General features: G+C 41.3%; 2 protein-coding genes across 2 annotated transcripts; both read right to left on the reverse strand.

Annotated features, from left to right (window-relative positions):
• Positions 1–126: 126 nt before the first annotated feature.
• fbxw9 (F-box and WD repeat domain containing 9) lies at positions 127–4,283 on the reverse strand. Its single transcript, XM_070847734.1, has 7 exons — positions 3,941–4,283; positions 3,701–3,848; positions 2,028–3,048; positions 1,654–1,802; positions 1,360–1,563; positions 1,203–1,268; positions 127–866 (listed from the first exon to the last, which is right to left on the reverse strand). The coding sequence occupies exons 1-7, from the start codon at positions 4,060–4,062 to the stop codon at positions 792–794; spliced, it is 1,785 nt and encodes a 594-aa protein (XP_070703835.1). The 5' UTR covers positions 4,063–4,283; the 3' UTR covers positions 127–791.
• A 398-nt stretch (positions 4,284–4,681) lies between these two features.
• Positions 4,682–10,151, reverse strand: LOC139216575 (deoxyhypusine synthase-like). The gene is made up of 9 exons (XM_070847735.1): positions 9,944–10,151; positions 8,433–8,594; positions 7,689–7,810; positions 7,079–7,175; positions 6,708–6,794; positions 6,431–6,536; positions 6,249–6,352; positions 6,025–6,150; positions 4,682–5,296 (listed from the first exon to the last, which is right to left on the reverse strand). The coding sequence occupies exons 1-9, from the start codon at positions 10,133–10,135 to the stop codon at positions 5,204–5,206; spliced, it is 1,089 nt and encodes a 362-aa protein (XP_070703836.1). The 5' UTR covers positions 10,136–10,151; the 3' UTR covers positions 4,682–5,203.
• Between the last annotated feature and the right edge of the window lie 3,445 nt (positions 10,152–13,596).

The raw sequence follows: 13,596 nt of genomic DNA on the forward strand, positions 1-13,596 counted from the left end.
GTAGATACGACCTGCACATGACAGACCATCACACATACAACTACAGGTTTTTGTTTGTGTGGTAATTAATATGTTAATCATCCTGCTGCCACGGAGATAGAACAATCAAACAAATCCAGCCGATACTTCAGATTTTCAGGCCATTTAATAGTCTTTCCATGTGTTTTAATGGAGACATCTGTCAAGTATTGTGCAAATGAATTATTGTGAGATTTATCCAAGCAATTAAATAGTTGTACATTGTTCAAACACACACACACACACCCACACACTCACAGCATATTCAGACATACCTACGATATTGATTAGCATAAGTGTGTTGAAATAAATAGGTTAACAAATACAATCAGTGTGTCACAAAGGGCTTGGATACAAATATTTCACTATAAATGACAAGTAACTAGTGCTTTTGGTATTATGTCAGTCACTGTAAGGAACTCAAGTCAATTTTTGAGCATGTAAATACAATGAACTAGCTTCCATGCTGTTTGTACAACAGTTAAAAGGAGAGATAAAACTTCTAACGGCGTCTTTGAAACCTTTGAGTACTGGCACAAAATGGCAAATAAGTGCATGGGACAAACATTAGCAATAAACACATTTCATGTGTTCACGTGTTTGTTTTTTGTCTGTAGAAAAATCTCAACAGGATCAAACAAGGATAAAAAAAAAAAAAGGATGAGGGCTTTTGGCTGAACAAACACAAGCGACAAGTGATATTTGTTGTTTCTCCGGGTCTTTTCCCCGCTCGCTTTGTCAGTCTTGCCACACAGTTCGCAGGTCTTGCTCTCTCATTTTCTGGGCCTCCAGACTTCCACACACACGTCTCCCGAGGCGACAGCAAGGACTCCTGCCTCCACACTCAGCTGGCAGTTGATGACAGAGACAGGCGAAGTGAAGACGCAGGGAGAAAACGCATTTCAGCAATGAGAATGAGCCCAGATTGTTTCAAACCCACACAGACAGTTGATACTGTAATGATTATGACTTTGTTTAAATTCACTTTTTTTACCCTTTATGTCTGTGATGATAAAAAAATATTGTTTCCCTTTCTCAAATAGATCAAATCGTTCAATTACATCTTAAGTTACATGTATTGTTGAATAAAAAAAAAAATCTTTAGACAATCTGAGTTATAACATCATTTTCAAAAAGGTAAAGAAATGACATTATATTATCTACATGTGATGTAAAGCACTAACCCCATTGACTCCAGCTTGGTGATGTAGTGTGCATAATGTCCTTGGAGGCGCACAAGGGATCTGCACCTGCAATACAGACAAGAAATTACAACTTCGGACTGTTCAGTAGCAGCGTTCACCACACAGATGAAGTAACAAAGAATTTGGATCGTCCTACCTTGACAGTGCGATCAGATGAACAGGTGTAGAGGCTTCCAGGGGACCTGTGGACGCCAGTGACCAGAGCTGTGTGTCCCACATCAAACTGGGACAGGGGTTTTAAGGTCCCCGCCTGCATGGAAAAGGAGTGCAACATGCCACTGTTGTCTCCTGCCCACACTTCGCAGCCACTGTAGCTCATGGACAGCAGGTAAGAGCTCATCTGGAAATGGAGAGGTTGATTTGAGTTACTCTTGGTGTGCAGGTGCATCTCAGCATACAAACACGAAACTGCATAAGTGTTCGCATCTACCCGAAGTCTCTTCAAGCCTTTGCCTGCCCGGCGGTCATAGACAGCCACGGTGCAGTCTTTACTCCCAGAGATGATGTACTTGTCATCTGCAGCTAGGCACATTACAGCATTACCATGGAGACGGAGGCTTTTCACCAAGGGTTCAGCGGCTGGAGACAAAATTTTGACATAAACAACCTTAGAAACCAAGGGATTTTTGTCTTCTGTTTTGTCTGATAGCTAACTGCCGCAACCAAAAAGCACAAAATAAACTTGAACTTGTAAACTTGAAAATAAACTTGTGTGAGAATATTGGTTTATGAGTTCCATCATGTGCCACTGCTCTAACATGACATTTATGGATGATCTTAACTTGCACTTTATGCACACCTCACCTCTGGTGTCATACATGCTGACCCTCTTGTCAAATGTACCAGCCAGCAATACATCCGTCTGACAGGACAAGCAGAGGACAGCAGCTCCGGCCCTGATCAGGCCCCTCTCTGCCCCACCTGCCTGTAGGTCCCAAAGCCTCACTGTGCTGTCGAAGCCCCCTGAGGCCAGCAGAGGTCCCTGAGATGCCAGGCACCAGACCCAGCCCCGATGGGTGCTGAAGTCACCCTGCCCTCCCAGTGTGTGAAGCAGCGTGCCTCGAGAGCCTGCCTGTAGATCCCACAGTTTAACATTCCAGTCTCTGGAGCCTGTGGCACAAACTGCCCCCTCTCCCCCCACAAGGAGGACTGAATTGACCTGGGCAATGTGGCCTGAAGGAAGGGTGGTGCACTCCAGTGCTGGGGGTGGGCTAGGACTTTTGGGTTGACATTGCTCCATCTCTACCTGTCCTCCATTACCCAGATTCCTGGGGTCTGCCAAGTGCTCTTGGTGATTGGGAGCACCATCTTGCCCCTCATCAGCATCAAACGCCATCCTGTGGTCTCTTCCTTCCTCCATTAGTGCTGCTGCATCATCTGCCAGTCTCTCTTCCAACTCCTCTCTCAATCTTGCCAGTTGGTCCCCACCTACGTTCGGCTGCATTTCACCATCCTCACCTTCCATTGCCACCTCCATCCCTTCATCAGCACCATAAGCTACCTCCTGTGCGACCACTCCCACCCCTTCATGCTCATCCTCTCTATCATCTTCCTGTGCTTCGGCTGCCGGCTCCCCATCCTGTCCTGCCCTTTGGGGCCGACTCGATTGTTCCCTTTCCTCCTCATCCTCTTGGGTCTGTCTGGCCACTAGGTGCCCCTGGCCTGTCCAGCAGGTTATCAGCTGCTCCATCTCCAGGCAAGCAGAGGGCCAGTCAAAGTCCTCCCTTGGCCCCACTGGAAAGCCAGCTCGGGATCCTATTAGTCTGCGTGCTCGCAGCTGCCAAGCGGTGTTGTCCTTACCCACGTTACCCAATGCATGACAGACCTAAAAAGAGAAGGAAGGATTCAAGAAAATGTCCAGTGTCTGCATGATAACGTGTTAAAGGTTTCCCGTGGAGTTTCTGACCTCTGGCAGACGTTTTCTATGGTTGGGTCACCGTCTGTTTGTCTCATACATGCAGGTGACACGTTACACAGTCCTGACAACTGTTCCACACTATTCCATTGATCTACAGGTGGCAGTTATGCACCAAGAAACACACCACTAAAAAGGGTGCAACTTACCTACAGATATGAATGTAAATGATGTAGGATTTGAAATACTTTGTCAGCTTTGCAAATATTTTATGAAGAAATTGCATTAAGCACATATTTGTTACACTTCAAGGACACACACACAATGCAGGTTGATGCATAACACTCAATGTAAACATAACTTTTTCTTTATTAACAAAAAATCTCCATAGAAATGTTGTTTCTGGAAATCTACACTTGCTTTTTTCTGTTCTGACAAGCAAAAACACAAAAAGTATTGCTACTGATTAAGGATCAATAACACTATTATTTTTCCTAGTCAATTTGGGAATATCGAGTGAAACAGAGGAGGATATCACGTAGTCAAGGCAAAATAAACAAGCAAGACAGACGACTTCAAAGGGATTTTATGAATGTGACGGACCAATACAATCTTAACTAACCTTTGGCAGCACAGTGATGACACACTGAGCAGGGAGGTGAGAGGCGATGTGGGTTACCATCTCCCATGGTAATGACAACAAGCCACTTCCCTCAGCAGAAGGTGAGGGGCTCACATCTGCAGAGGATGGCTGACCAGGAGGAAGAAGACTGGAAGGAACATGAAGACCAATTAGCTTATCAATCTCATATCCTGGAGCTACATGAACGGTCAGTAAATTGAGGGTGAAAGACAGTCTTACCCCTCCGAGTCTGGCACAGAAGCTTCACCGCTCGGCGAGTTCACAGGGTCAGGAGATGGTCCATCCTGGCCACCGTATGTCCCTGACTCAGGTTCATACTGGTCAACCCTGACCTCAGACATCTCCTTTTCTTCTCTTACCACAAAACCACTAACTCATAAACAGTAAGCCACCATTACCTTAAACTACCTCTGTTTTGTATTTTTGTCTGCATGTTTTACATTACACATTACATTAGTACATTTAACCTAAAATTGTGACAATAACACTTCGATAAGATGTAAACTGCTAGCGCTTGAGGGCTTAGCTTGGTGGAGCTAACGTTAGCTACATTGGCAAAGCTACCATTCAGAGGTAGCTACATAACATGAAGAAAACGTTAGCTATCAATATAACCAATCCTCTTCTCTTCGGTTTAATCGGGAAAAGCAACTAACGTGACAAACATACAGTTTTACTTTGGCAGGTTAACATCGGCTTCACGTACTGCTGTTTGGTGTTGATAACAATTCCTGGACGAACTTCAAGAAAACGCAACGCATCACTTCCGCTGTGTAAAGATGTCGTCATCAAACTGCGTTTCAAGGTAGCAACCACATCCATAGCAACCAGGATAGCAACGGTTTTTTTGTATTATATTATATTTGTTTAAAACGTAAGGTTTGAATGATTTGTTGTAAATGTCATGGTTTTTGTTTGATACATCTTAGTGCATGATCTCTTCATTTCTTTCTTTATTGGCATACATAGTTCAGGTTTTGCTCTTCATTTTCAATAGATATTATCTGAACATGTGAATAAGTACCTTTCCAAGACGTTGATTTAGTAATTACTTTTTTTTTAGCATTACTTTTTTTTTTTATTACTAGATAGGTCAAGCCTAGCACCTCCACCTTAAGATTTCATATCAGCGATTAGAGGGAGCATAGTGTACCACAAGGATTACCACTAAGAGATTACTCATCAGCATACCATTTCATTTCCCTGTTAACCTACAACAAACAAAAGACTTTTCTCACAGCAGTAATTTTTGACCCGTCAAACATAATCTTAGAAATAACATCGGTAATGGATATAATCCATTTCTGGATGACTCACTGGGATAAATTCCTGTCACACCTCACACATGAATGTGTTTCACTTTTGTATGGAATTATTTTTCATTAACTTCCTCCCAAGCCAGCGGAGTCAAACAAAAACCTTTTTCTGAAATAATATATAAAAACTGATCTGATTAAAACTTGAGGATTTCATTCATTGATTTCACTCTTTTTTCTCGTCAGCAGTCTCCTCAACGTGAGCTGCAAACGTTTCTGCCAGTAACAGGGGAAAAATCATGGTCGCATCCCCGAACACCTGAAAAGACACGGTGACAAGATGTGTATTAAAACCTCAGAGAAGATTAGGATACAAATAAAGTTACAAATAGTGCTTTTTTTTAACCCTTTCATGCATGAATTATGATAACTTCAGTCAGGATTTTTTTACTAAGTGTTTTTATTCATCTGTAGGCATGAAAAACTCTTTTTTTTTTTTCAACCCAAATTGTATAAAGATATATTTACATGTCCAGTAGTTGAAATATAGCTAGTGATGCATGATGTACACTTCAGTGGACATGTGGTTAATCATAATTTCCTCCCAATATAAAATCAATACTTGGAAAATTTAGCAATTGCATGACTCCTTTGATGTTACTTGAAGTCACCATATTTTTCTTACCTGTAAGGGTCTCTTTTTATAGAAGGTTTGAAATAAAAATGAGCAACTTGGTGTTTCTGGCTGTCTGTCAACCATCTTGGTTTCACTCTTTTTTTTTTTCACTTGCAATGGCTTGGCCCTGGGTAGCAGTGGATGAGGTGATGCAGTAGCATCCACTGTAGTGACTGATGTGCAACTATGCCACCAAAACTCATGCATATACAAGAAAACAGCTTTTGAATAGCTGTACACTGTAGTGACCTCTATGCATGAAAAGGTTAATAAAACATAATGCTTTTGTGCTAATCTTCGTCTTAAGGATTAGCAGATGGAGCATAAGCTTTACGTTAGGATGTAATGACCAGCATCAGCATGACAGATACCTTCACAGCTTTTGCCTGTGCTCTGATCTTGCCCCAGGACACGGCCTCATCAGGTCTGGCCCCTGAGTCACAACCGTCAAACTCCTGAGCCGTGTTCACATACACCGCATAGTCAGCTCCGTCCCTCTGGAGGGGAGAGAAAGAGTTGCATCTTTTCGGGTGGCCTGCGTGAATGAACTCAACAACTGAATTCAGCATCATATTGAAAAATGCAAAATACTCACCCATGAATTGGCATTGCATGTGTGATGCTTGGCTACACCCCCTCCCAGGGCGATTATGCCTGTGCTGTTGGCAGCCAGTACGAGGTTGTTCAGCTTTGAAATATCTGAAATGAAATACATTGTGTAAGAGCCACTAACACCATGGGGACAAATTTAGTAAGAAGAGATGAAGACTCTTTTACCTTCAATTGTGTCCAAAATCAAGCCTGGCATCTCTGCTGAGAAGAGGTACAGCATGTCTCCCAAGGCGCCGTCTGTCAGAGCAGGGCTGAACACATGGATGTTATTCTGAAATGGACAGATCGTTGCTCAGTAGCAGCACATGGTTGGACCAAAATCTGTCTGTTTCAAAATCACAGGATTTGATTTTTGTTTATTTCTTCGGTACGAAGCCGTTTAATTAGAGGGATAATGTGCAGTGATGCACACACTAGCTGTCTGGTGTATACCAGGACTCACCTTGTAGGCCCAGAAGCAAACAGATTCAGGGTTGTTGATCTCCTTGCCCAGCCGACGGATCATCTTAGATGGAGTCCAGCGGACGCTCTGAGAGTAGAAACAACACAGAAAGGTAAAACTGCAGAGTGAGCTGAAGCGGCAAAAAACATGCACCAGGACATCTCAGCTGCGACACCGAACAAAATCAGTCACCAGATTCAGTAATTCCTTCTTCATAATGTGATTAAATGGACGGACTTTGTTGATTTGCTCTGAAGCTTCATTAATGCAAGAAGAGTAAACTGAAAAATTGTATTAATCTTAAGAGTTTTATATTAACACTCAGATAGGAAAATGTTTGATATACTGTACATTCACTAATGTCCACATACCTGAGTGTTCTGCTCGACCAGCATCTGCTTCAAGATCGGTTTTATCCATTCGTGAAATTTAGCATAGTTTTCATCGGGCATCAGAGTGTTTCCAGTCCTGCAGCCAAAGTAGAGCACAAGTTAAATTAATATCGATGTATCGTCATAAAATGTAGCACTGACATTCATGGTCCCCAGAGGATGAATCCAATAACTTTTAACTTCATTTTGTGACATTTCATTTGGTGTCACCATGAGTTTGTAGTTTAGAGTCAAATACCTGGACAGCTAAAGGATGGATTGCCATTAAATTTGGTGACAAAGACATTCATGCCCCCCTCAGGATGAATTACACTCATCTAGCACCCCCACCAGGTCACAACTGCGGCCTTTGGTTCATGACCAACAACTTGCAGAACTATAGAACATTCCCATCAGCGTTAGCTGTCATGATGTCGCCATTTTATTTTCTAGTGTGCATGCATGTCCACAGCTGTCCACATCTAAAGAAGCCTTGAGACAGTGAACACGGTTAAAGTTCACATTAGCATTAGTGTCAGTGTTAGCTCAGTGCAGCTGCAGCACCGGCTGGTTCACTGATTTGAAACCAAAATAATTCACTGTCTCCGACCTGTTCAGGCCTTTTTCATACAGATCCTTGCCGGACATGGTAAACTCTCCGACGTAAACAGGGCCCAAACACTTGATCAGATCCTCCTCTATACCTCCAGCCGTGATCACAAACACATCCACCTACACAGAGAAAGACATGTATGGTATTAGTGAACAAATCTAATGCGCTGTTTTGTACCGTACGTGTTTTTTTAATATTCATTTGATTTTATTTGTATAAGGGTGTTTCAGGAAGTGTAGTTAATGGCAGAGGCAGATCTATGGATGGGTCCGGATGTGCAGAGCTACACCCATATTATTATTATTATTAGTAGTAGTAGCAGTAGTATTGTTATATCACACCAGTTATGATTGCAGTTTCTGTGAAGAAGTTCAATATTGTATGTAAAGGTTTGTGTTTGTTGCTATTCTTGTGACAAGGGTTACAAAATGTTTGATTTATAATCATTTAATTTCATCTAATGTGCTATTCATATGGCTTAATGATGTGCCTGAGGTCTTTTAACACGAGGCATAATAAACTGTAAGAATCAGGCCCAACCACATTTCCACACCCTGTCATTAACCATGTTCTGTTGGTTTAAGGACATGACAGCATCTTACATCTAACAACAGACATAAATCATACTCCTACCATATTTTATAGTGACTCTAATCTCTTGCATGCAACTTTTTTATTATAATTTCTACATTAGAGCATGTATTGCTTTAACATAGCCTACAATCATGTATTTTGTTGTACCATTTTGTGCTCTGCCAGGTAGCGGATACTCTCCCTGACGCCGCAGCTGATGAGGTTTGAGGTGCAGCTGAGGAAGATGGTGCAGCTCCTCAGGCAGGGGCAGGTCGACGGGTCTTCAACAATTCCATTAATCACTTCCACTGGTTGCTGACGCCTCTTTATCTGTGGGTTGTAAAGTTCAAGTTAAAGTTAAAAAGGGTTTGTTTTTGTTTTTTTTGCATTGTGCAGAGTAATAAAACAGTGGATAATGAGCTATAAAAGATACGGGCAGACAGCATGCACACAGCAAATTAAAAGTGAAACTAAATAAATGTCTTTAGGTTCTTGTTGAAAGAAGATAATGAGGGTGCACTACTGAAAATCAACAGACAGGCTGTTTAACGCTTTAGGAGAAAACGGACAACTGTTTTTCTGCATTTAAAGCAGTGAATATTTGTATTCCTGATATGATGGAAGGCTCCTTTAGTGATGCTGCTGATGTGTGAATAAAAACTCAGCTCACTTATAACTCCTGGGTTTTTTTACTTGGTCTGAGGCCCTAAAACCTCCGGGACACACTTCTTACCTCTAGTGAATATATATATAATATAAAACCTTGCTATCAAATGCAGAGATTCTGTCCACAGAAACTCTGCAGGGTTTTTAATTTTAAATCGATTCAAATCGATTTTTTTGTCTGTCATATCCTACAGGTACACACACTGAAACTGCAGTGAGAGGTGTGTACTGTTGCTGGTATTAAAAAAATGTTCTGTCTCCTTTTGTTGTCAACAGTGGACGTGTTACATGAGCCAAACCTGAGCCACGCTGCGCATACAGGCTTAAGCTTAGGTTAACCTTAGAAAAACATTGTTATACAGGTGGGGAAACTGCCAAGTGATCTACAATTGTCAGACTGACACCATACCAACAGTATTAAACAAACATCTCTCACTGCAGTGTCAATGTCTGTTCCTGTAAAATATGACGGATGTGAACAAAAAGGGTTCTTTAACTCATCATATCCTGTATCGGTTTAAAATCAAAAGTCCTTCATTTGATGGCCATAGTCAGACTTTATGCAGAACGATGGACTCTTGTCTCCACACAGACACACAGATAGAGGCAGACAGTGTGTCTCATGTTGCAACTCCAGAGAAGCACAAACCTTTTTCACCCTACACCAACTTTTAAGTCTGTTTGGCTGCAGGAACTTTCTTAACATCCAGGGATCAGTTCAGCTCAAGTAGGTGAACAGCGAATAAGTGCTCATGTTTTTAAGAGATAGAAACATCATCTGTGTAGCTGTGAGTGTTTGTTGGTGATAAAGCCATAATATGGAAGAGGTTCCAGAATTCACCCTTGTGGGGCTCCACACAGTCATTTTATACAAGTTATTAATCACTAATTCGGCTGTTTGCACGTACAGTAAATACACTCTAATAAAGAAAGCACAACAATTTTGTTCATGTATCTTTCTTAAGTCTCTCTTGCTCATTTGCCAAGTTCTACCTGTTCACCACCCATCTCACCATGTTGTTGAGTTCCTGGACAGCCAAGCCAAAGTTGGTGGCCTGGAAGCCCGTGGTGAGGAAGGACTGCAGCAGGGCTCGGTGGTCCACTCCCTGGTTGAAGTCATAGCCCCTGACCTTGGGTACATCTTCTGGCACGGGTTCAGTTTGTCTGAAGAGGTCACCAATCATTGGGTGGATGTGATGTGACATGTTGCCTAACGAGACCCGAGACGACACTGCACAGGCAAGAATGAGCAAGTCTTATTTGAGTCCCACCCACTAGCTCCTCTGCCTGTACCAACCACAACCTGTGACCTCAGATCCTACAGCCACAGGAATTTCACATTAAGTGTAAATACAAATAGTGAATGACATTCTTCATATTAACATCAATATTGTCACCTTCTTCTCATTAGTCCTGAGTATTTAATATTATGGAGAAATACTTAAGATTTAGCTCTAAAGCTCCTGAAAACTCAAGTATTTCCCTATAACTAATGTGACATTTCTGATTAAATAAGCAAACAATCAGTTATGGTTAAAGTTAAAAACTAAGTTATAGAGAATTTAGCACTCAATCTGTGCTTCATCTGCAGTATGAGGATGTGGTTTTATCAGGTATGATTGACAGACACCTGAGTGAGAGATGAGTCTCTCCACTGTCATCACTGTCATTTATATTAAACTAAATAGAAATAGAAGAGAGGGACAGAGTTCTTGTTGAATTATTCAGATTTGTCTGACAGAGGTTTTCCCAAATTTACTGCCGAGTACAAACGCAGTTCATCTTCTGACTTCTTATTAAAATGTTGACCACTGTTACAGTCCGATTGCCTAAATGAGAGCGAGGATAAATACCAATGCTTGATGTAGGATTGCAGTATAAGTCACTGGAGAGAGGGCCGTGTAGTCCGTGTGCTGGACTTGTTTCACCGCTCTGATCTGATCTGAAATCTCTCAACTATTGATATTCAAATTCATTTCAGACCTCTGTGTTCCCCAGAGGATGAAGCCTACTAACTGTGGTGTTCAGCCATTGGGACACTTTGGCTTTTTGTGAAGCATCTTGCCGTGAAATTTAGTAGATGTTCATGGTCACTCAAGAATTGCAACTACGTTAATACCCTTTAGCACCATCAGATGTAAACATTTTTACGGTCACTGTCATTCAACTCAAGCATGCATGCAGAGATGTCCTGTAATTCAGCAGTACAGTATGAAAGAACCAGTTGGTGGAGGAGCACTTGTTTATCAGAGAGGTTGTGAGAAGCACAATTAGATGGGAATTTTCAGAACAGGACAGCAACTCACCCCAAACGACCTAGAAGGATAAATAGGACTACAGGCAAGAGGAAAAATCCATTTCTATTTTTAGGTGAACTGTCCCTTTAAGTTCATTCGCAAAATAAGGGTGCTAAAAGGTCTTCTGCTTCACCAAGCGAGTGCCCAGACGTTTCCACTCAGATTCAAATTGATCATGTTTCGGTCGATCACACAGAAAACAAAACATTTAGCCGACACAAAGGTTAATAGAAAAAAAATTTATTTTCCCCTATTCACAAAAATTAAATAAAAAGGGATACATCAGAATACATCCCACCTGCACCACAGTTGAGAGAGAGAGAGAAAAAAAAAGGTACTACATCAAATTCAATTGCCAGCCTTGATATCAATTGAAACAAAGTTTTGAATTAGTTTTCCACATTCTTCCCAAAGGTATGCACCAAGCACCGACTCTCCTTCAGTCTAACCTCATCAAATCTGACGTAATCAAATGGTCCGCTATAAAACAACGAAAATAAAGCATTCTTTAAATAAAAAGAATAAAAAAAGAAAAAAAAAAACTTTTAAAGTCCAAAACAATTTGTGCACTGGAGCACAAAAAATAAAAAAACAAAATAAACAAAATAAATAAATAAAAACAAAAATGTCACAAGCATCAAAATAAAAAAAAAATAAAATAAAAACTGTGGACAACTTGCATTTATATTTTCTTCTGTATAACTTAGTGTATCAGAACATGGCGAGGAGTGGCAAAGCCTTACGTTTGTTTTTTTTGTTTTTTTTTTTAACCAATTCTTTGTGGCACAGGAGCTGCATCCTTCTGAAACATTCTTATAAATTAAATGTTTCACCACTTGTTGCTCCAAGAGCACCAGTCCAGCCTGTGACCACCGAGTGGCCACCTCAAATCTCAACGCTCGTCTGCCAGTCAAACCTGCTGCCAGTCTTCAACCTGTGCGGCGATGCTGCCTACAAAAGTGGTCATGGATCAATTCATATTCTTTAAAACCCATAAATTGATATCCAGGAAAATTTTTTTCAATAGATTTTGTGTTTTCCATTAGTCGTCTTAGGAGGCCTGAGCACCCCGACAATCAAACTGATGGCGTTTACTGGCAGGCAAACGTTGACGCTCCCGGTGGCCACGACTCAAACATAGGACATAACTTTATTGTAGGGCTGGTGCAAAGTTAAATCTAAGCAGTACTCGCATACACACCTTTACAGTATAACACCAACAGGCAAACAGCCATACACACCTCCATTACGACCGTCCACTGTGGACAATGACTAAAAGAAAGCTGGATAAAGACCACAGCTCTTTCTAATAAGCTAACCAGTGTCAGGGGAGAACTATGAGGACTCGGAGTCAGTGTATTCCCAGGCATATCCTACACAGTATCAACGGCTGAACATATGGCAACACCAATCACTAGTTTGATCATGAGCTGGAGGAGTACCTTATTAGTCCAGCAGAGTTGCATTGCCATTGACAAAGCTCTTAGAAGGCAGATCCCTCCAAAAAAAACGGACCTGTTGTAAAATGACAAGCCGAGACTTGTTGAAAAAACATGCAATGTTTATGACGAGGAGAAGCCGTCATCCAGCGAAAAGCTTCGATGGAAAAGAAAGACAAGGACAGGCTCACAGGTATGGATTGACGAGTGCACTGGGACATGGATCCAAAATACTGTAATTAAGGTGTCTCACTCCTCTTAAATCCTATTCAATCCATTTTAGAAGGCGCTACATTATAAAACTAACTATGTTAAGAGGCCTCGAGTCTTACCTAGTCATTTTACCATTGCTCAACATTATCGTTACACTTACTTTAACAAGCCGTTAACAGTCCTAAAATCATTTATCAAAAGAAAACAAAAAATTTCTCAAGATCAGTATATTATTACTGTATGTCTTACATTTGAAATTCTAAATTTCTTACAAAAGAAAAAGTGCATTTATATCAGTAAGAACCAATTCATTCTTGGTGATGTCTTAACGCTCAAGTCCGCTTTGCAAATACTCTAAAAACGAAGCAGCAGCAAAAAGGATTCTCAACTTGCCTACAGTATCTGAACTCTCGTTGCAGTGAGTGATTCTCCGAACAAGACATGAGCCGATTCCTGTATTAACCTACCTATAGTCGGATCTTCTCTCTCACACACACACACACGCGCCTCCATTAAACTATACGGATTAGACAATATGTACGAAAGGGAGGACAAAAGAACCAAGCAACCTGACAGCTTCAAATTATGGCAGCCTCCCCATTCAGACGACAACTCGTGGGATAAATCAAGTGAGCAACGGGACAGACGTTCACTCAAACATGCGTCACTTAAAGAGGTGATCATATGCCATGCAATAACTTGTTACTGTGGCGGTAA

The sequence above is a fragment of the Pempheris klunzingeri genome, chromosome 17 (genome assembly GCF_042242105.1).
Source record: "Pempheris klunzingeri isolate RE-2024b chromosome 17, fPemKlu1.hap1, whole genome shotgun sequence".
NCBI classification, from domain to species: Eukaryota; Metazoa; Chordata; class Actinopteri; order Acropomatiformes; family Pempheridae; genus Pempheris; species Pempheris klunzingeri.